Raw genomic sequence first — 20,802 nt, 5'->3', positions numbered from 1 at the left:
TCATTGCAAGTTATCGCAAACGCTTGATTGCAGTTATTGCTGCTAAGGGTGGCCCAACCAGTTATTAGGTTCAGGGGGCAATTACTTTTTCACACAGGGCCATGTAGGTTTGGATTTTTTTTTTTCTCCCTAAATAATAAAAACCACCATTTACAAACTGCATTTTGTGTTTACTTGTGTTATATTTGACTAATGGTTAAATGTGTTTGATGATCAGAAACATTTTGTGTGACAAACATGCAAAAGAATAAGAAATCAGGAAGGGGGCAAATAGTTTTTCACACCACTGTATATGCACACCCATCCCCACACTCATTTATATAAAACAATACACAAATATGAGAATAACGTGCAATCTCCACATATTATTCGAGCCAGTATATGAATCCAGATTGTTGCCTGTTGTCTGAGGCAGCAACATAACGACTGAACAGCCAGGCTGCCCACAAAAAGAATGCAATGTAATAAAAATGTTAGACTGGACATCCCGACATGACCTAGAATGAAATAAAAGTGCAGACAATATTTCTTGGGAAAACTGCTTTGAATTTATACAAGAAGTACAGGACATGTGCTGTATGACTTTAAGGAGACTTTTTTTTACTTAATTAACTAAAATGTTAATTTTAGCCTTAACTTAAAACAATACCGAGTGCCTATAAATGTATTCACCCCCTTGAAAGTTTTCACACATTATTGTTATACAACATTGAATCACAGTCGATTTAATCTGGCTTTTGACACAGATTTAACAGAAAATAACTGCTTAATGTCAAAGTGAAAACAGATCTTCATAAAGTGGTCTAACTTAATTACAAATATAAAACACAAAATAATTTATTTCATACATAAGTATTTAATTTTGTAACATGACACACATAAATCATCACTGGGTTTAGAACCAACATCATTGGGTTCAGAATTCACATTATTAGTTCAATTGAGATCACCTGTCTGTATTTCAAATGTTTCAACTAATTGTAATATAACCGGTTCCTGTACCTGGTAAGGTCAAACTTGTGCTGAGTCAGTATGGTGGCCTAAACTATACAATGAAGACAAAAGAACATTACAAGCAACACCTTGAAAAGGTGATTAAAAAGTACAAGTCAGGAGATGGATACAGGAAAATATCCAAGTCACTGAATATCCCTATAGTCCAGTTATATCAATCATTAAGAAACAGAAAGAGCATGGCACAGCAGTAAACCTAGAGCAAGCAGACCACAAAAACTGAGTGATCATGCAAGAAGTAGCACATTATCAAAAACACTATCAAGCATTGTGGTGGCAGCATCATACTTTGGGGATGAGGCAGGCTCTGTAAGTCTTTTAAGGGTAGAGGGCAACATAAATGCATCAAAATACAGGGAAACCCTGAATGGAAAAACAGATGTGGCCTGCAACAAACTTGCATCTTGTGAGAAAATCTGTTTTGCACCAAGAAAATAATCACAAACATAAAACCAAAGCAACACAGGAATGGCTTTAAAACAATGTTGTTAAATGTCTTGAGTGGATGAGTCAGAGTCCAGATCCCAATCAAACCGAGAATATGTAGCCGGCTGTTCACTCACAATCCCTGTGAAACCTGGCATAGCTACAGCAGTTTTTTTAAGAAGAGTGAGGAAAAATGGTAGTGTCCAGTAATGCAAAGCTGATAGAGACCTGCACACACAAACTCAAAGCAGCCAGTGCTGGCAAAGGTGCATCTTCTAAATACTACTTTATATTTGTAATTAATTTAGACCCCTTTGCACAGATCAACTTTCACTTTGACAATAAAGAGTCTCTTTTTGTTGATGATTGTCAAAATAGACTAATTAAATCAACTGTCATTCAATGTTGTAGAACAAAAAAATGGTAAAACTTCCAAGGGGGTGAATATTTTTGTAACAAGTAACCAATCGTCTCAAATTTTTTGAAATAATGGCAAAAATGAATCAATTAGGATGAGAATTAGGTAGAGAAATAAACAAAGGTATGCTTATTTGATTGATTTAGTAATAATTTCCTATTCATATTCAATGACACACATAAGGGCAGGCTGTCAGTACTGAAGTAGTAAAAGTCAAGGAGAAAGTGAAGTGCATCAGGAATAGTAAAGGAGAATTAAAATATACAGACACTGAAATGGTGAGTGCTCTATACTTGCATTTTACTGACGTCTTCACATGTGAGGAAGTGGATAACCTCCCAGTGGTAACAGGGACTACTAAGGAGGTACTGAGTGATTTGTAAATTTTGGAAGGAGAGGTTCTGCTCTGATTAAATAGGCTGAAATTAAACGAATCACCAGGACCAGATAATATTTATACTCAAGTTCTTAAGGAGGTTAGCAAGTACATACAGTCATGGCCGAAATTATCGGCACCCCTGGAATTTTCCCAGAAAATTATTGCAATTACAAATGTTTTTGTATATACATGGCCTTTATGTGCATTGGAACAACACAAAAAACAGAGAAAAAAAGCCAAATCTGACATCATGTCACACAAAACTCCAAAAATGGGCCGGACAAAATTATTGGCACCCTTTCAAAATTGTGGGTAAATCGTTTTATTTCAAGCATATGATGCTCGTTTGAACTCACCTGTGGCAAGAAACAGGTGCTGGCAATATAGCAATCACACCTGAAGCCAGTTAAAATGGAGAAAACTTGACTCAACCTTTCTGTTGTGTGTCTGAGTGTGCCACACTAAGCATGGAGAACAAAAAGAAGAGCAGAGAATTGTCTGAGGACTTGGGAACAAAAATTGTGGAAAAATATCAACAATCTCAAGGCTACAAGTCCATCTCCAGAGATCTTCATGTTCCTTTGTCCACTGTGCGCAACATAATCAAGAAGTTCACAACAACATGGCACTGTAGCTAATCTCCCTGGATGTGGACGGAAGAGAAAAATTGATAAAAGACTGCAACGAAGGATAGTCTGAATGGTGGATAAACAACCCCAATCAACTTCAAAACATATTCAAGCTGTTCTGCAGACTCAGCGTGCAACAGTGTCCACTCGAACTATCCGTCGACGTCTGAACAAAATGAAACGCTATGGCAGGAGAGCCAGGAGGACCCTACTGCGGACACAGAAACATAAAAAAGCCAGACTGGAGTTTGCCAAAATGTACTTGAGGAAGCCAAAATCCTTCTGGGCGAATGTCTTGTGGACAGATGAGACCAATGTAGAGCTTTTTGGTAAAGCTCAACATGCTACTGTTTACAGAAAACGGAATGAGGCCTACGAAGAAAAGAACACAGTACCTACAATCAAAAATGGTGGAGGTTCTAAGATGTTTTGGGGATGTTTTGCTGCCTCTGGCACTGGATGCCTTGACTGTGTGCAAGGCATCATGAAATCTGAAGACTACCAAAAGATATTGGGGTGCAATATAGGGCCCAGTGTCAGAAAGCTGGGTCTGCATCAGAGGTCATGGGTGTTCCAGCAGGACAATGACCCCAAATATACCTCTAAAAGCACTCAGAAATGGTTGAAGACAAAGCGCTGGAGAGTTCTGAAATGGCCAGCAATGAGTCCGGATCTAAATCCGATTGAACACTTATGGAGAGATCTCAAAATTGCTGTTGGGAGAAGGCGCCCTTCAAATCTAAGAAACTTTGAGCAGTTTGCAAAAGAAGAGTGGTCGGAAATTCCAGTTGAGAGGTGTAACAAGCTTGTTGATGGTTATAGGAAGCGTTTGATTTCAGTTATTTTTTCCAAAGGGCATGCAACCAAATATTAAGTAGAGGGTGCCAATAATTTTGTTCAGCCCGATTTTTGAGTTTTGTGTGAAATGATGTCTGATGTGGCTTTTTTTCTCTGTTTTTTTTGTGTTGTTCCAATGCACATAAAGGAAATAAACAATGCGTATACCAAAACACTTGTAATCGCAACAATTTTCTGGGAGAAATGGTGCATTTTCAAGGAAAATTCCAGGGGTGCCGATAATTTCGGCCATGACTGTACATAAACTCTTGATGCATATTTTTTAAGAAGTTACTGTGCACTGGTAAAATTCTGATGGACTGGAAAATTGCAAATATTATTCTGTCATATAAAAATGGCGATCAGGCAGTTCCAAGTAACTATAGGCCAATAAGTTTAACGTGCAACAGCGGGACTAGTTCTTCACGCAGGCCATTCACACACACACACTTAACAACAGAATCCTTAAAGCTAACGATTTTTTCATTGTCCCTGACCTTCTTAAATTTTCCTGAATATGCCAAGAAGCTTGTAGCTACTTATCACTAAGAGCTCACTTTTGTTTTACAAATGTTTGGTTTAGCAGAATGCAGCCTGCTACACCCCCAACCACCATTCAGTCAAATGAAGGCATCACCCTGCCACAATCCTCACAGCCGAAGTCTGTGTTGAAGTGTTTATCTGGTGATGTGTTTGTAAGGAATTATATATGTAATGAAACATTGTGATTTGAAATACATACATTTCATGTGTGTTCTGTGTCTACAACGATCTGTGTAAATATAGAATGACAGAATAAATGCGGTGCAAGAAATGCTGAACACATGGCTAAAATGGAAAATGCTTTCATATGTTATAGTAATAACGACAGAATTTTGACATGAAGTGTAGGATATGTGAAGCCCAAATATCCAATAAACACTTTCACAAAAAGTGTAACAAAACAAGTATGCTTTTATTCAAGAATAAAACCAAAGAAAAAGAAATTGGTCAATTGACATGTGGCAGAACCCCAACTATCAGCCGGTATAAAACAGGAGTCTACAACACGTCGCTCGCGAGCTACCAGTAGCTCACAACCCCTTTCCAAGTAGCTTACCAAAGGGTTAATGAATCCTACATAAATTTGAAAACTTGATTAGTCAAATTAGGGGTGGGCAATCTTTCCAAAAAATCATATCACGATCCACAATCTGAGTTGCAATCTCTCTTTTCAATGTGGCATATACTTAAGAGAATATCCGGACTCAAACTCATCAAGACCTAAGTAACACTTTATTTTAAATATCATACAAAGCTGAATTCAATTGTTCTCTCGTTCGCTAGCTAAGCGGAGTTAAGGAACACTCCCCGAAGCTGGACTGGACTGGGCTGGGCCGCTGCGTGTTTCTTGGATTCATGCAAATAAATTGGTACCGCAAGCGAACTATGATACATAGCAAAATGAGAGAAGTCTCAAAATCAACTGGAATGTTCAATCAAATTATAGAAAAAAACCTGATCTAAATCCGTTAAGGCGGCACGGTGGCGCAGTGGGTAGCGCTGCTGCCTCACAGTTGGGAGACCTGGGGACCTGGGTTCACTTCCCGGGTCCTCCCTGCGTGGAGTTTGCATGTTCTCCCCGTGTCTGCGTGGGTTTCCTCCGGGCGCTCCGGTTTCCTCCCACAGTCCAAAGATATGCAGGTTAGGTGGATTGGCAATTCTAAATTGGCCCTAGTGTGTGCTTGGTGTGTGGGTGTGTTTGTGTGTGTCCTGCGGTGGGTTGGCACCCTGCCCAGGATTGGTTCCTGCCTTGTGTCCTGTGTTGGCTGGGATTGGCTCCAGCAGACCCCCGTGACCCTGTGTTCGGATTCAGCGGGTTGGATAATGGATGGATGGATAAATCCGTTAAGTATTTCTCCTGTGAAAAGCAGACAGACATATAGACAGACATTGGATTTTACATATTATATATTAGTAAACCTTCAAAATAATGTGCAGTTAAAGTCTCAACAGCATTCTCAGCATTTCTGGAGCTTAGTAGAGCCAGATAACTATAAGAGTCTTCACCAAGCAGCTCTGAAAATGCCTGCTTTGTTTGGGTCTACATACCTCTGTGAGTCTGCCTTTTCTGACATGAATGTCATGAATAATAATAATAATGCATTTTATTTATAGGGGGCACTTTACATTAGCAGAAAATCTCAAAGTGCAACATAAAAAGTTTAAACAAAGGCAAAGCAAGATAAAAACAGAGATAAAACAACAATAATTATAGCATTCTTGTTAATAAGCTTTCCTAAATAGAAAAGTCTTTAGCTGTTTTTTAAAACAGCCCACAATCTGCTGTGTTCTCAGGCTCTCTGGTAGGGCATTCCAGAGCCGTGGAACAGCGGCTGCAAAGGCTTGGTCTCCCACTGTATGAAGTTTGGTCACAGGGGGGCGAAGGCAGTAGGTATTTGTAAAACTGAGGTTTCTTGTAGTGGATTGTAGTATAAGGAGTTCTTTAAGATATTGTGGAGTATTTCCATGGATACACTGGTGAGTAAACAAACAAGAGTTTGTATTCAATATGGAGATGGATAGGGAGCCAATGAAGTGACAGAAGGATTTGTGAAATGTGTTCATATTTCCGCACCCTCATCAGGATTCTTGCAGCACTATTTTGAATTTGTTGTAACTTCTGAAGGCTCTTGTTGGATATCCCAATGAGGAGTGCATTACAATAGTCCAGTCTGGATGAGACAAAGGCATGAACCAGCTTTTCAGCATCACAGAGGGAGAGGTAGGGACGGAGTTTGGCTATGTTTCGGAGATGAAGGAATCCAATTTTACAAAGGTGATGGATATGTGTTTCAAATGACAGATGGGAGTCTAACTTGACACCCAGATTTCTCTGCCATTTTCATTTTATAAAAGTAGCTCAAAAGACAATTGCATGCGTGTGTGTTAGCAAGTTTCATTTTCAACCAGTTGTCACAGTGGTAGTGCTGCTTTGTCATCAAACTGCACAGATGTAGCAGTGGATAAGCTACCGTTTAGCAATGGCGAAGTAACAGTTTCAAATCCCACAACTTCTCTGCATTTAGCGCTTTGAGTAGTGAGCTGCAATATTATTATCATCATATAACAAAAACATACATTTGAGGCAAGCCTGTAACATCCCGTGTAAATTTATGGCACTTTTCCTTACACACAATGTCATATCAACATGACATTTGAATTATTTTTTATTCAGTTTTATTCTTGGATTCTTGAATTAAAAAATCATTCTAATGACATCTTGATGTGAATGTCTGTGTGTGAGGAAAAGTAACATCTACCATAGACACTGCTGTGTCTGTTTGCTCAACAAGACACCAAGAAGAAATTATTGAGCTGCCATTTGTGTGTCTGCTTTTACCCCTTCAATGATAACTTTTACAAATACCATAAATTTACACTGGCTGTTACAGACTCAAATCAAAGGTACGTTTTTATTATACACTGTAATAATAACAATAATAGCAGCTCACTACTCAAAACAGTAATTGCGAAGAGGTCCCGAGATTGATCCTGCAACCTCTTGATTGAGGCAGCAGTCCTTACCGCTGCACCAGCCAAGCAGACATGTCTACTTCATATCGACCGATAGTTGGCCTTCAGTTTTTACACATTGCTAGTAACATGTAAATTGAACAATTTCTTTTTCTTCGGTTATATTCTTGAATAAAGCCACACTTCTTTTATTAAAGCTTTACTGAAAGTTTTTATTTGATATTTGGACTTCAGTCTTCACACATTATACACTCCATGTCAACATTTTGTCAATTATTAGTGTAACATGAAAAAGTTTCTGTGTTAGTTATGTGTTCAACATTTCTTGCCTCGCATTTCCTGTCATCCTACATTTATACAGATCATTGTATTCCAAATAACAATATATTATTTACCCTATACAATTCCAGACGTCTTACTCCCAGCTCTGAGAATTTTGCCTCAGACTTGACTTCAGCTGCCTCAGTGGGGGATGGGATAGCAGGCTGCTTGTGCTAATTGACACATTTGCAAAACAAACACACTGCTGACGAAGTGCGAGGGAATTTCAGGTGACCTGGCATTACGAATATTTTCGTAGGCTTCAGGGATTCTAGTGTTAAGACCACTGAGAATGGATCCAGTTTTAAATCAACTATTAACCTAATGTTCATGATTTTGTAAATATGGCAGTGTCCAAAAGACAATCAACACAGACATGTGGAAAATGTACAAAATCCACATGGACAATGCTCAATGAGGGATTTGAACCCAGGATATTAGATTCATGAAGTAGCAGTGCAAACCTTGGCTACAACATTTCATATTATGAAGTTTATAAAAAAAAATGAAGTGTCATGGATGGCCCGGGCCCTTGCCCGGCCGGGACACCTCTGTCTTGGAAGGACCGGGGGAGCAAGTGTGGATAGAGCATCACCTCCCCCGGAATGCTAGCTGGCAGCCCCCCTGGATGGCAGCGGTACCTTGGACTCCCACAGGGCTTCATGGGAATTGGAGATTGTTACAGCCCTGTTGGGATCCAGAGGCACCGCCAGGGGTGTGCTGCAACTATTCTTGAGCCTGTGTGTGCAGTTCTTCCGCCACACCCAGAAGTACTGCTGGAAGTAAGTCAACGAGCACCTGGAGCACTTCCGGGTGACCTATATAAGGGGCCAGAAGACACTACTCCAGAAGCCAGAGTCGGGTGGTAGTGGACGAAGCTTGCCGGAGAGGAGTGGGTGACATAGGGAGAAGAGGACATAAGAATTGTGGTGTGTTTTGTGCTTTGGGGACTGTGTTGTGTGCTCGTGGGAATGTTGAAGACGTTCCACAAGAGTGAAGAATAAATAAAGGACATTTGTGTTTTATCAGTGCCTCCCGTGTCTATCTGTGTCGGGTTAAGCACTGCTATAGCACCGTCTGCTGTCACAGTAGGCAAGGGAGGCAAGAGAACATAGGTAGAAGTTGTTCAAGTACAAACTTCAAATATTAAAATATTAAAAGAACTAGTTAGAAAATGGTGGTGCATTGCCACCCGCTATATCTGAGGGCATGGATTTGATTACTTGCCTAGTCACTGCCTGTGTTGAATCTGCATTTTTGTCTTGTATACATGCAGAGTTTTTCTTGGGATTCCAGATGCCTATTAGAGTAAATGAAAACTATAAAATAAAATAAAATTGGTGAAAACTAGAATATTTGTTTATTAATATGATGTGCAATCAACTTGGTGCCCAAACAGGGTTGGCTACTATTTTGTGTCAGTTGATGTCATTGTAGTCAGCACTATAATTATAAATCAGGGAATAAAAACAGATGGAAAGGAGCAACTAAATAGCATCAAATGTATTCCCATTGGAGTCGTTTAAATTTAACTCAGTACTCCAACCAAAACAATGAATAAAATCAACAAACCAAGATGTGCTGAATGTAATTTTCTTAAATTGTAAATAAGGATCACCTCTCTTGAAGAACCAGACCTATTTTTCAACTACTAGGACTACCTATTAACATTTGATATTAATCCTTTTTCCTCTTGTTTTGCCCTTTCTGCTCTTCTACTAACACCATTACAGGCTTTGCCGATAACACAGTGAGCCTTCTTGAGCCCAATAATATGATTAAAATAACTAAAAGCCAAAAGGCAGAATCTGTACTGTCCAAAAACCTTGACTGGCTGAGATCAAACAGACTATCTTATATGTACTACGTAGAGATTACAGGTAAGATTCTTTAACATCATGCAACTACCCGGAATTAACCCCAACCCTGCCTTCTCCCCAAACCTCGACTTGGATTCCTATTGGATTTGGTTCCTGCCTTGTATGCAGCGATGCCAATTAAACCACCTTTACCCAAGGTCATGGCTGGCAGGAGACATTCCTGTCAGCACTGGATGAATTTCAGCAACTAATCCTGTTGTCTTTAATGCTTTAGGATTTTATGATTTACCGACTGTAAGCACAATATCACTTTCTGCAGTGGCTAGAGGCTTCATCTATATATACAGTATATATACACATACATGCTGTAGACATGTATATGTATATACTGACCATTTAGGGTTGTAGAATAAATTCAACTCAAACCAATTCAATTTAATTCCTACACTTACATGCCCAGCTTTCTACATCATGTATTACATTACTGATAATTATTTGGGATAAACAGGCTAAATAATCACCTCCTATGATTATGATGTTAATGTGTCAGAGGTGCTTGCATGATCCAGATTTTTAGAGCTATTCTGTGTTGTCATGAAACTTGCAACCCTTGTTTTATACCAATCTAAATATCCAAAAGGTTACCCCAATGACAGGTCAAACATAAATCAGCAATCAAAACAGGGAATCAGGGATTCATCTTTTGGATGAGATGTAAAACCAAGGTCCTGACTCTTTGTGGTCATTAAAGATCCCTGAGCATCCTTTGTAAAAAGCAGCATGTATCCCCGTGTCCTGGCTTAATAGTCCACCACAGCCTTGTCACTCCAGCCCCCTAATCATCCCCTCTGACTGGCTAACTATTTCTCACCCTTTCACAATCTAACAACTAACGTGTGGTGACAGTACTGGCACAAAATGGCTGCAGTCACATCATTCAAGTGGATGCTGCACATTAGTGGTGGTTGAAGTGGCACCCCACTCACTTTGTAAAGTGCTATGAGTACCTTGAAAAGTACTGTATAAATGTAATGAATTATTGTTGTTATTATTATTATGATTATCTGTAACTAGTGGTGTGTACAGAGCAAAGCTGAAAGAAAGTCTAGCTGTTGCATGAGAACGCTCTGTAACAACTAAGCATCCACATTTGCCACAGAATGACGGAGGTCTCCATTTAGCCGAGAGATAGACCTTGCTGCCTAATTCCTTACTTAAACTCACCTCTTGTGTCTCACCTATTTGTGTCTTTGGGCAGTAGGAGGAAACCTGAGTGCCAGGAGAAAAAACCTGTGCAGACATAATAAGCATTTGAAAACTCAACACAAACTGTGACTGGGCTGGAATTCAAACATGAGTCCTTAAAAGACCTTTATCTGCATGGTACATGTGCAGGGTGGGTTTCATATCATTTATTCACAAGATGTAGCATGGGCTAACTCTTGAATATTAGGCTCCCTTTTGCTGTTGGGACAATTATGCATTGTTAAGAATACATCTTATAGTTCTGCCTCCTTTTTGGTCGATGATTTTAACCAAGGTCTCTCTAACATGCTGACCACTATGTTGATCTTTGACATTTGATTATAGGCAACCCTTGTTAATTCAATGAAGGAAACCTTCTCTTTCTATAAGTTTATTTATTTTAAAAGTACAACTATGAAACAAATTACAAAAGACAATTCCGACAGCCTGTGATTAATGTCCTGATCTACATACTTGATCACTATGCTACTAAGCACAGATTATATGTGAAACATCCCTACCAATCTCTTCAATTTAAAATATGAGGCTGACCTATTACTACTGTCGTTATATATTGAAAAGAGTGCTGTACTTTTTATATTTAACTCAGAATATAATAAAATTACAGACAGATCTAACAAGAATGTAAGTTAAAAAGGCCCCCGATTTGATTTCTTACTTGTAATTTAAAATAAATTAAAATGAATAGACTAATACCCACATAGTGTTATCTGCACGTTCATACAAAAGACAAACCAAGTATTGAGATTTTCTGCAGCCTTAACAAACTACAATTAGTTAAATACTCTGACACAAACTAGTATTTTTCAATTCAAAATACTCACATATACTGCTTTGAAATTCAAGTTATGCATTGCAATGAAATATATTGTAAGATGAATGACTTTAAATACTTATCATCCTTGGAACTAACACATCCAGGAATAACACAGTGACACACTAAAGTTAAAAGAAGGTACAAGGTTTATCACATACTAATAGACAAGCGTAGTCACAGGAAACAGTACAGACCAAATTTATCAGCTGGTCATAATTCTGATAATAACAGTATTTTTTCCTGTCCATTATACATAAAGCAAACAGGCTGTCAATCCATCTGAAGCTCTCAATGACCTAAAGTAATCTTATTAACTTTAACATTAAGGACTTTAAAATTAATAACAATAATAATAATAATTAGTATATATAATAATATATTAATATTATAAATCATTATTTTTACACAAATATACAAATGGGCACAATATAGGATATTTATGTAACTGGACTTTTCATCCATTCATACATCCACTTATCTAATCCAATTACAGCTTTGGGGGATTCCCAGTATCATCAGTTAGTCACAGGGCAGAAACCAGTCATGTCACATGGCACACTCACACACACCCCCTCTCTGGATCAGTTCAGAGTCACCAGATATAATGACATGAATGTCCTTTGGAATAGAGGAGAGAAACCAGAGCACCAGGAGAACACACATGCTGACAAAATAGGAGAGTGTGACACACACAGTCACTGGGCTGGAATTCAATCTTAGGGCCCTGGAGCTGTGAGGTAGTAACGCTAACCACTCTGCCACTGTACTGCCCAATTAGACTTTTCACAGAAACTGCAAAATATCCATTAACACATCCTTGTCTTCAGGTTGGTAAATTCTGTACGGTACTTATAGTTTACATTTTATTTTATTCCTAGTCCTGTGATACTGATTAGCTATAAATGTTTTGTGTCACCCCCCAAGGGCTTTTGTACTTCTCTTTTATAACTGTGATCTTCCTTCTGGTACAAGTATCATAAAATCTATGTCTCATTTTGGATCAGGACTGAAAAGACTCTTTATTAATAAAACAATAAATGACTATGCTACAGCTGCAATAGAAATAGTTTAGCCATGATGTCTAGGTCAGTTTTTTGGGCTGTAAGAATGCTAAGCATTGCAGTTTAAGGGAATGTCATATGGCATCTACAAGCACACTCCACTGCTATTCTGCTTATTTCACAATCCGTTAGCTGGGGGGCTGCCAACAATGAAGGAAGGAAAGTAAAACTAACCCCCCTGCCAAATAGGCTGTAGGTTAAAAAAATAATAATAAACAAACAAAAAGTAAATGTCACTGCACTGTCATCCTCCTCAGGGAAGGGTAAGAACCACAAGTTTAGTCACTGTTTAAAAATGCTGATCTGACTGCCTGGATGTTTCTATGATAAACTGTGTGGCAAAACTGCTTTTTTTAACCTGTTTGCAATCAAGTTGCTTAAAATGCTCCACTGTAAATGTGATGGCTTTACAAACATGTTTGATGATAACAAATGAGGTTATAAATAAGCAATTTAACTTCAGGGCAGTATTCCTCGAGGCATTCCTTTTTAATCTCAAATTTAAATAGTTTTATTAGCATTACAATAAGCTGTGAAATGCCTATCCACTCGCAATAAATTGTTATACCCAAATAAAACTAAGTAAATAAAGTGAACTAACAAGATCTCTCCTGATAATAATGTAATCCTTGCAGTCGGAACACATTATCCTCTTCCTGCCCTCGATCTGTTCCTAACTTTAGCAGGCACACTCAGACTGCGGTGTTAACTGCCTGAAAAATGTTCTCACCATATTATTCCTGTACTAGAACTATGCTGTGGACTCTATACATTCTGGGGGTACTTGTTGCTGATTTTACCGTACCTTTTGCACTAAGGTGCTCCGCACCTGCCTGCCCACATGTACCACTCGATCACTTCCGTCAGACGGCTAAACCCTGCCCTTTGACTGGGAGGCAGCTCACCTCCACAGATCGGATCAGAATGTGTCTGCGCTAATGTCACGCTTGTTAATTCGTTTAACTGCCCAACTGTTCTTCATGAGCTTAAATAACATAATTTCGAACGCGATTCAGCAGCAGTTTTCGACAGGCTTATAAAACGATCGTTGAAAAAGTGAGAAGAAAGAAGCCCCGTAACTTTAAAAGACGCAGTCAAAGTAGCTGCAGAATGACTACGCGTTCTTTACGCAGGTAACCCATTCAAGGCTAAGACCTGCGTGCCATAATCCGCAGCGCACTCAAAGCGTTTGCGTTGCTACATATCCAAGACTCGGAGTCGAGTTACCTTGTCGCTGATGTTGTCGTTGTCTCGATATCCTGCGTCTCCTCCCTCGCCTCTTCTCTGCCTCAGCTCAGTCATGTTCACTGTCAGCTGCGACAAGTCGATGAGCAGCTCCACTCTCCCGGGCACACGCCACGCAGTAAAGCGCCTGCACCTTGCAGTCTAAGGGAGCGGCGGTCGCCTTAGTAACCGCTATCCGCGCGACACTCCCGTACTCGCTGCGGCCCGGCCCTTCTGGGGCCGACTCACGTCTGCTCACCGTGCGCTGCCTAGGGGTAAGTCTGCAGCAAGCCGTACAGCGACGCCAAGCTGTCACAGCAGCTTCGTGCTGTCTTTACTCCCTCGCTATTTCATCTTGCTTGGGTGACGCAAGTCCGCACTCTCGACCCGAGAGGGCAGGACGCCCGCAGCGCAGCGTTTCTACCTGCGTGTACACTGCAGTGACTTCAAGGCCGTACGCTCGAGTGCGGATTGTGGCGGGTGGGGTCCGGTAGAGCCGTCTCGGCTGCGTCCCCATCCAGAATCAGCCTTTGCGGTCCAGGGCGTTTACAGCTCAGTAACCATACCGTGAAAGTAAAACACGGAGCCGAATGCGGGCAACCGCGGCCTCTGAAGCTGCAGTGCAGAAAGCAGTGCGGTAAGGCACCGCTACTAATAATAGCCTACTAATAAAAAGCTCAAAACCGAATTAGCGCTGCCACAAGCTACTTTAGTGAAACACACACACACACACACACACGTAAACAACAAAATTACCTGAAACAATTTTATTTAGAATTCAGCTTTCAGGATACCAGGTCTGCAAAATTAAACTCATAAAAAGGGTTTAATTATGAATTGTTACTTTTATTTGCATTCATGAGCACAATAAAAAATAGAAATTTCCATCATATTTAAGTTTAAAAAAACGGAAACGAAATTTAATCGAAATTTAACAAACTACACAATGTATTCGTTTATACACTATTGTTCTAAACCAATTTATCATGAACATATTTAGTTAATGTAATATTTTTAAACATACTGTATATGTAAAGAAAATGCATGTTTTTCACTTACATATAACTTCCTTAGTTTTTTTCAATTCTTAGTTGTTTTGCTCCAAAACTTTCAATGGCCCTTCATTTGTGCTTTTTCTGATGCGTTCCTATGAATAATCTAACAGTAGTCTGCCAGCATACTAACATCCCAATGTCCCTAATGGTACCAAATCTCTACACTCACCGCTCCAAGATTTTGACGGAAAAATTACAAATGCAAATCCAGTTCTTTAAATGCAGCTACTCAATTTCTTTACAATTTGGATCTTTATTGTTACCTAAAAACTTGAAAATGACTCCTTTGAATAATAATTAAGCTTCTCTTTCTAAGTTGTTCATCACACCACCAAATTCTGCGTCAGAAATCTGTTTTTTTTAATATCAGGACAGGAAAAAAATGCCCTCTTTCAATTTAGCCTGAAGATAAACCCAGAAATGTTCAGTATAAATATATAAAACAGGCTCCATCTTTTGAAAGTCTTTGAGTCAAGCTAAATGTAAAGAGGTGTAAGTAGCAGTTTATCTGGATCCACCAAGCTAGGTCTAATGATGTATTTGGAACCATGCCGTAGCTTTTTTTCTAGCTGGCCATTCCTTCTGAACCCAATATGAGTTCTTGGCCGTGCTGTCCCACTCCCATGTCCAGGCATTTCTCTAAAAGGTTTACATGCTGTGACCTGCTGCTATGATTCATGGCCGTGTTCAACTCTAGCTGTATTCTGACCTTATTATCAATTGCATTAAACATAGATTTTAATATTATGAAATCTTAATATCAAACAAAGTGCCTTTCAAATAAAATATTTATATTGAATTAAAAAAATGGAAATAATATAATTGAAAGCTAAATAATGTGTTTTGTGAAAAAACATTACATGATGGAGAAAAGTGGTTTTCATTTTTTAATTCACCCAAAAATCTGTAAAAGTCACATGAAATAATTCAAACTGTAAATGTATACCATACAAATTTAACAGTACTAATAAGATTCTAGAGAAGACCGATGGCATAGCGGTTAGTGCTACCGTAGGCCCACAGTTCGTATGTGTTCACTGGCTACACTATTTTCATCCCAAATACATGTAGGTTATATTGGACTGATTGCTAGGATCCAGTGGGAAACCCATCCTTGACAGGTTCCTGCTTTGTTTCTGATGTTACCAAGTGTCATGTGCCTGCACATAGGAGATAGCTTTACAGTATTGGTGATGGTAATTACTAATTACTAATTCCTTCTGTTCTCCTTCTGCAGAGCAGAAGATTCACAACCACTCCATCTATGTCTTCACTTCCATGTCAGTACGCCTGGACCGCCCCTTCCTACTACTTGAACTCATAACCCAGAACTCAGCAAACTTGTTTCAGTTCCAATTCAGAACTCCGGTCTGAAAACACTACTCCACATTTACTGTGTATTTTATATGTTTTTGTCATCTAATTATATGGGGGTCACCAAGGTGATGCCACCAACTCTTTATCTTTGTTTGTATCCTCTTTTACACAGGATAAGCTTTAGGCAGCATACTATAACCATGTATGGTAATACAAAAGTTTAGAAAATGGATAAATAAATGTAAAGAATAAAAAGTATTAATATACTTAAATCCAGTAGAATTTCTGTATTAAAGGCCAGTGGTGCACAGCCCCACCAGATGTTGTGCATCTTCTTAAGCACCTTTTTACTTCCATGTAAATAGAAGTTTAGTGTTGGGATCAAAAACTCACTATTGAGTTTCTACAACATTCAAAAAGTTGAGAAAAGTTGATTTTTGCATGGTGACTAAGGAAAATCAAAATTGATTTCCATGTCTTAAAATTACAGTTTTAATTGGAAAAGTATGGGTGGTAGGTATAGAGCTCCTGGACAACTACAACCCAGCAAAGATGGAACATTCTGTAACTAGTGGCTTCTGAATTCGCCACCCTAAACACCAAGACCTATGTACAGAGATAACTTCAGAAAAAAATTACTCATCTTCATAAATGTTATATTGTGTTTGCTTTGTTACAGACTCCAGGCCTTTTGTTTTTTGTCCTGTACTTATCCCCATATCTTTTAAAAACAGTCTGATGTATATCCAATGGTAATCTACTCTCTATATATAAAATCCTAAACCTGAAAGTGCAACGATTTTGTGCAACAATTTTATGTGATGTTTTTATGTCACGTTTTTTGTCACACTTTAAATCTGGCTTATTTTAAAACCTACATATTATATATGTTTGGTATCATTCTTTTCAGAATTTATCGAACTTTAATGTGATATTGTTAGATTTTCAGATTCTTATTCTGATTTTAAATTATAAACTAAAAAATATCAAGAACTTGCATCCCGCAAGACGAGACTTAGAGATTTAACTATGCCTGGGCTGGAAATAAAAGACAAAGAGTAGGACAGCTGCTGTACAAACTTTTAAATGTTCAAAGCACCACACGAGATGCAGATTATGCCGCACAGCAACAGCAGCAAGCCAGCAGCTGATCGAGCAAAGTGTTGGTAAAAAAAAACTATTTCCCATTCTATCATCATTTAAGAGGGGGTTTCGGAGGAGCGACCGTGTCTCCTTGGGGTGCGTTCAGCCCTCCTCTTCACAATGTGAATGGCAGACTGGCCGCAACTGGGGGTTGGGCGCCGAAGGCACCAGGGGGGCTTTAATTTAACTGGGATTTCTGCAGTGTGCTCCATTTAGTCATGGGACCAGACCTATTAATTTGAAAAGTTTTTGCACAAGTAGTTTATGCTATATAATTTATTTAAAAATACACACATGCACACACAGAGGCCCACACTCAAGGTAATTGAAGATAGCTGACAGCTGGTTTGCCGTACTAGATCAGTTGCTGGATGATGAAGAGAAAGAAATGAACACACAAACACATACACGGACACCACAATAGATCTGTAAAGTTGACGTGCACAGAGGTATTAAGCCATCACTGGACCAATCTGTTTATCTGTGCAGCTTGCTTGCTTCATTGAACCCAAAGTGTTTAGTTTCAAATTTAAATATCATTTGAGTTGTTCATTTGGTACCATATCCTGTTCATTTCACTCTACATTTATTTTTGTACATAATAAATATTATTTAAGTTAATGAACTTGTTTCTATATTATTCCATCTATCCATCCATTTTCCAACCCGCTGAATCCGAACACAGGGTCACGGGGGTCTGCTGGAGCCAATCCCAGCCAACACAGGGCACAAGGCAGGAACCAATTCCGGGCAGGGTGCCAACCCACCGCAGTGTTTCTATATTATTGCACAGTATAATTGATTTGGGCGGCACGGTGGCGCAGTGGGTAGCGCTGCTGCCTCGCAGTTGGGAGATCTGGGGACCTGGGTTCGCTTCCCGGGTCCTCCCTGCGTGGAGTTTGCATGTTCTCCCCGTGTCTGCGTGGGTTTCCTCCGGGCGCTCCGGTTTCCTCCCACAGTCCAAAGACATGCAGGTTAGGTGGATTGGCGATTCTAAATTGGCCCTAGTGTGTGCTTGGTGTGTGGGTGTGCTTGTGTTTGTCCTGCGGTGGGTTGGCACCCTGCCCAGGATTGTTTCCTGCCTTGTGCCCTGTGTTGGCTGGGATTGGCTCCAGCAGACCCCCGTGACCCTGTGTTCGGATTCAGCGGGTTGGAAAATGGATGGATGGATAATTGATTTGGTTGTATAGTAGTGCAAAGCCTTCCAATGAATGATTCCCTGCAGTAGTACTAAAGGGCCACTTACATGGAAGTACTGAATGTACCATTCAATACCAGTGTTTTCCAGTTTTCTATGATATGCTCAGTGTATTTACTTATTTAGAAAAGTACTGCTTCTTGTACTTGTAGCATGAGAAATTGTCTTCTTGCTAGGTGTGGCAAGTCTATTTCCAGCTAAGGGACTCTTAAGGGTCTGGACCAATTGGCCCGGCAGTGTCATTGATTGGCTTGAGTGTAGATGCACACATCCAACTTGAATTATCCATTTTAATAATGGGGCTAGAATTTCATCACACATATTAAAATGAGGACCATCTGTTGTTGTTTTTTTTATCATATGCTTGCACTTCGGCAGTGAAGAGACACAAAACGTCCAGTACCATTTACTTTCTTAAAGATAGCCACAGTAATTTAGAAAGTAAACACCTGTCTGCATGGTTCTTACCACTGCTACTCAACATGCAGTGTGAAGTTCAAGTTCTGCAGTGTGTGTAGTCTGCCTGTTCTTTCCATGTTATTGTGGCTTGTCCTTTTTCATCTCAGAGCTATTTGATTCTAAACTTGAGGTGCTGGTATTTAAATGTAGGCAGTTCATAGCAAATATATTTTCCTCAGCAGCAGGTGGTTGTGAGGCTTTCTCTTTACTTAATGTTTAAATCTATATGGCTGTGTTGTGTCAGATGATGACAATGTCAGAGGGTATCATAATGAGCTGAAACCAATCAGTATGGACCAGACACCAGCATCCCATTGTGTGATTGATTTTTTTCTGATATGAAAAGTGTGTGAACTTGCATGTTTTTCTTGTCATTAGCCAAAAAGGGACATACATTATTAGTGAGGTAATGTTAACATTAGTGAAGTCTGCACATATATGGTAAATTCTGGTATGGCCCCACCAGAATTTTAATGCTAAAACTCAACTGCTCAAAATTGCTTAATGTGGGGAGCCAGAACCTATTCTGGCAGCAATGGTTACAATGCAAAAACATCACTGGACAGGACACCAGTTCATCACACGGCACACTCATTAACAAACTGAAACATGGGCCAATATAATTAATCTAACCTGCACATTTTTGGGGATGTGTTAGGAAAGCCTGAATACTCACAAAAAAACCCTTACAGACATGGGGAGAATGGGCTAAACCTACACAGATGAATTCAGCCATTGCATTCAAACCCAGGACAATGGATCTGCTTAGCAGCAGTCCTATCCACTGCACTACTGTGACACACCTAAATCATTACTAGGTAAAAAGGCTTTTATTTTACTTAAAAGAAAAATAAATATATTCATGCATCCATCTTCCAAACCCGTTTAATCGCGAGCAGAGTAGCGGAGAAACTGGAGCCTCTATCATCATTGTTAATCATCTGTAAAGCGGAAGCGAACTGTAGTCATCCCAGTGTATTTGTTCTGGGTCTGCAAAACAATAGTCACTGAAAGCATCATTGTAATAAATGTATTTATGGTTTCATGTAGGGAAGCAAGATGTCACAGTATTTAGTGTTTCTGTGTTATAGCTGTGGGAGACTGGATTAGCATCCTGCCCAAAGTTTTGCCAATGCAAGGTTATTACATTCTCTCTTTGTCTGTGTGGATTTTTCTTGAGGCATACCATACTCAAAGACATTACTAACTCTAATCTGGACTACTTTAATTAAGTGTGATAATGCAAATCATTGTTTCTGCACTTGGATAAAGCTTTGTCCAGTACTCCCAGTATAAGTTTTGGCTTCCGGTGATCCTGAATTGGATGAGTGTTTTAGGGCTAAGATGAATGGGTGACATGTTAGCAACTCATTGCTCCAGGCTCCTGCATTCACACACTGACATAAGTGCTGTCAATGTGGAGTGGATTCTCCAGGTACTCTGCTTTTTCTCTTCTCGTAGATTTTCTGCTGGGTTAAAGTCAGGCTTCTGTGACCCTGTGTTGAGAATTCAGAAAAGTAACTAAAAACTTTTTTTTTTTGGTCAATGATTTGCCCTTGGACTCTTTATCTGAATCAGAATTAATTCAATTTATGACAATGACTAATCAAAAATAATATATTGACAGTTTATAAACTGGTTAGTCTTTACTATGCAGGCTGTATGGCTGAAACGCCAAACTACATTAAGTGGTAGAATCATAGTATTATACAAGTACATGTAGGTGATATCAAGTTCTAATTCAAAAATAGCTTACATTTTTGCTAGGAAATAATGATGGCCAGATGCTCTAACTAAATACCTGTATAGTCTTAATTAAATGGATTTTGTCTATGTTAAATGTATTGCATGGAGCCTTCTAACTGACAAAGGGATGTCAGAGGGGGCATGATGGTGCAGGAC

At 39.3% G+C, this 20,802-nt stretch overlaps 1 protein-coding gene across 1 annotated transcript in view; it reads right to left on the bottom strand.

Moving 5' to 3' along the window:
- cds1 (CDP-diacylglycerol synthase (phosphatidate cytidylyltransferase) 1) overlaps positions 1–14,311 on the bottom strand; it is a 96,591-nt gene extending 82,280 nt beyond the window's left edge. Inside the window, exon 1 of the mRNA XM_028805611.2 lies at positions 13,732–14,311. Coding sequence (XP_028661444.1) covers positions 13,732–13,806 — 75 coding nt within the window. The 5' untranslated portion in view covers positions 13,807–14,311. The remainder of the gene's footprint in view (positions 1–13,731) is intronic.
- Between the last annotated feature and the right edge of the window lie 6,491 nt (positions 14,312–20,802).

Source organism: Erpetoichthys calabaricus, chromosome 7, assembly GCF_900747795.2.
Source record: "Erpetoichthys calabaricus chromosome 7, fErpCal1.3, whole genome shotgun sequence".
Classification (NCBI taxonomy): domain Eukaryota; kingdom Metazoa; phylum Chordata; class Cladistia; order Polypteriformes; family Polypteridae; genus Erpetoichthys; species Erpetoichthys calabaricus.
The sequence above is the reverse complement of the archived record's forward strand: the minus strand, read 5'-3'. Positions and strand labels throughout refer to the sequence as shown.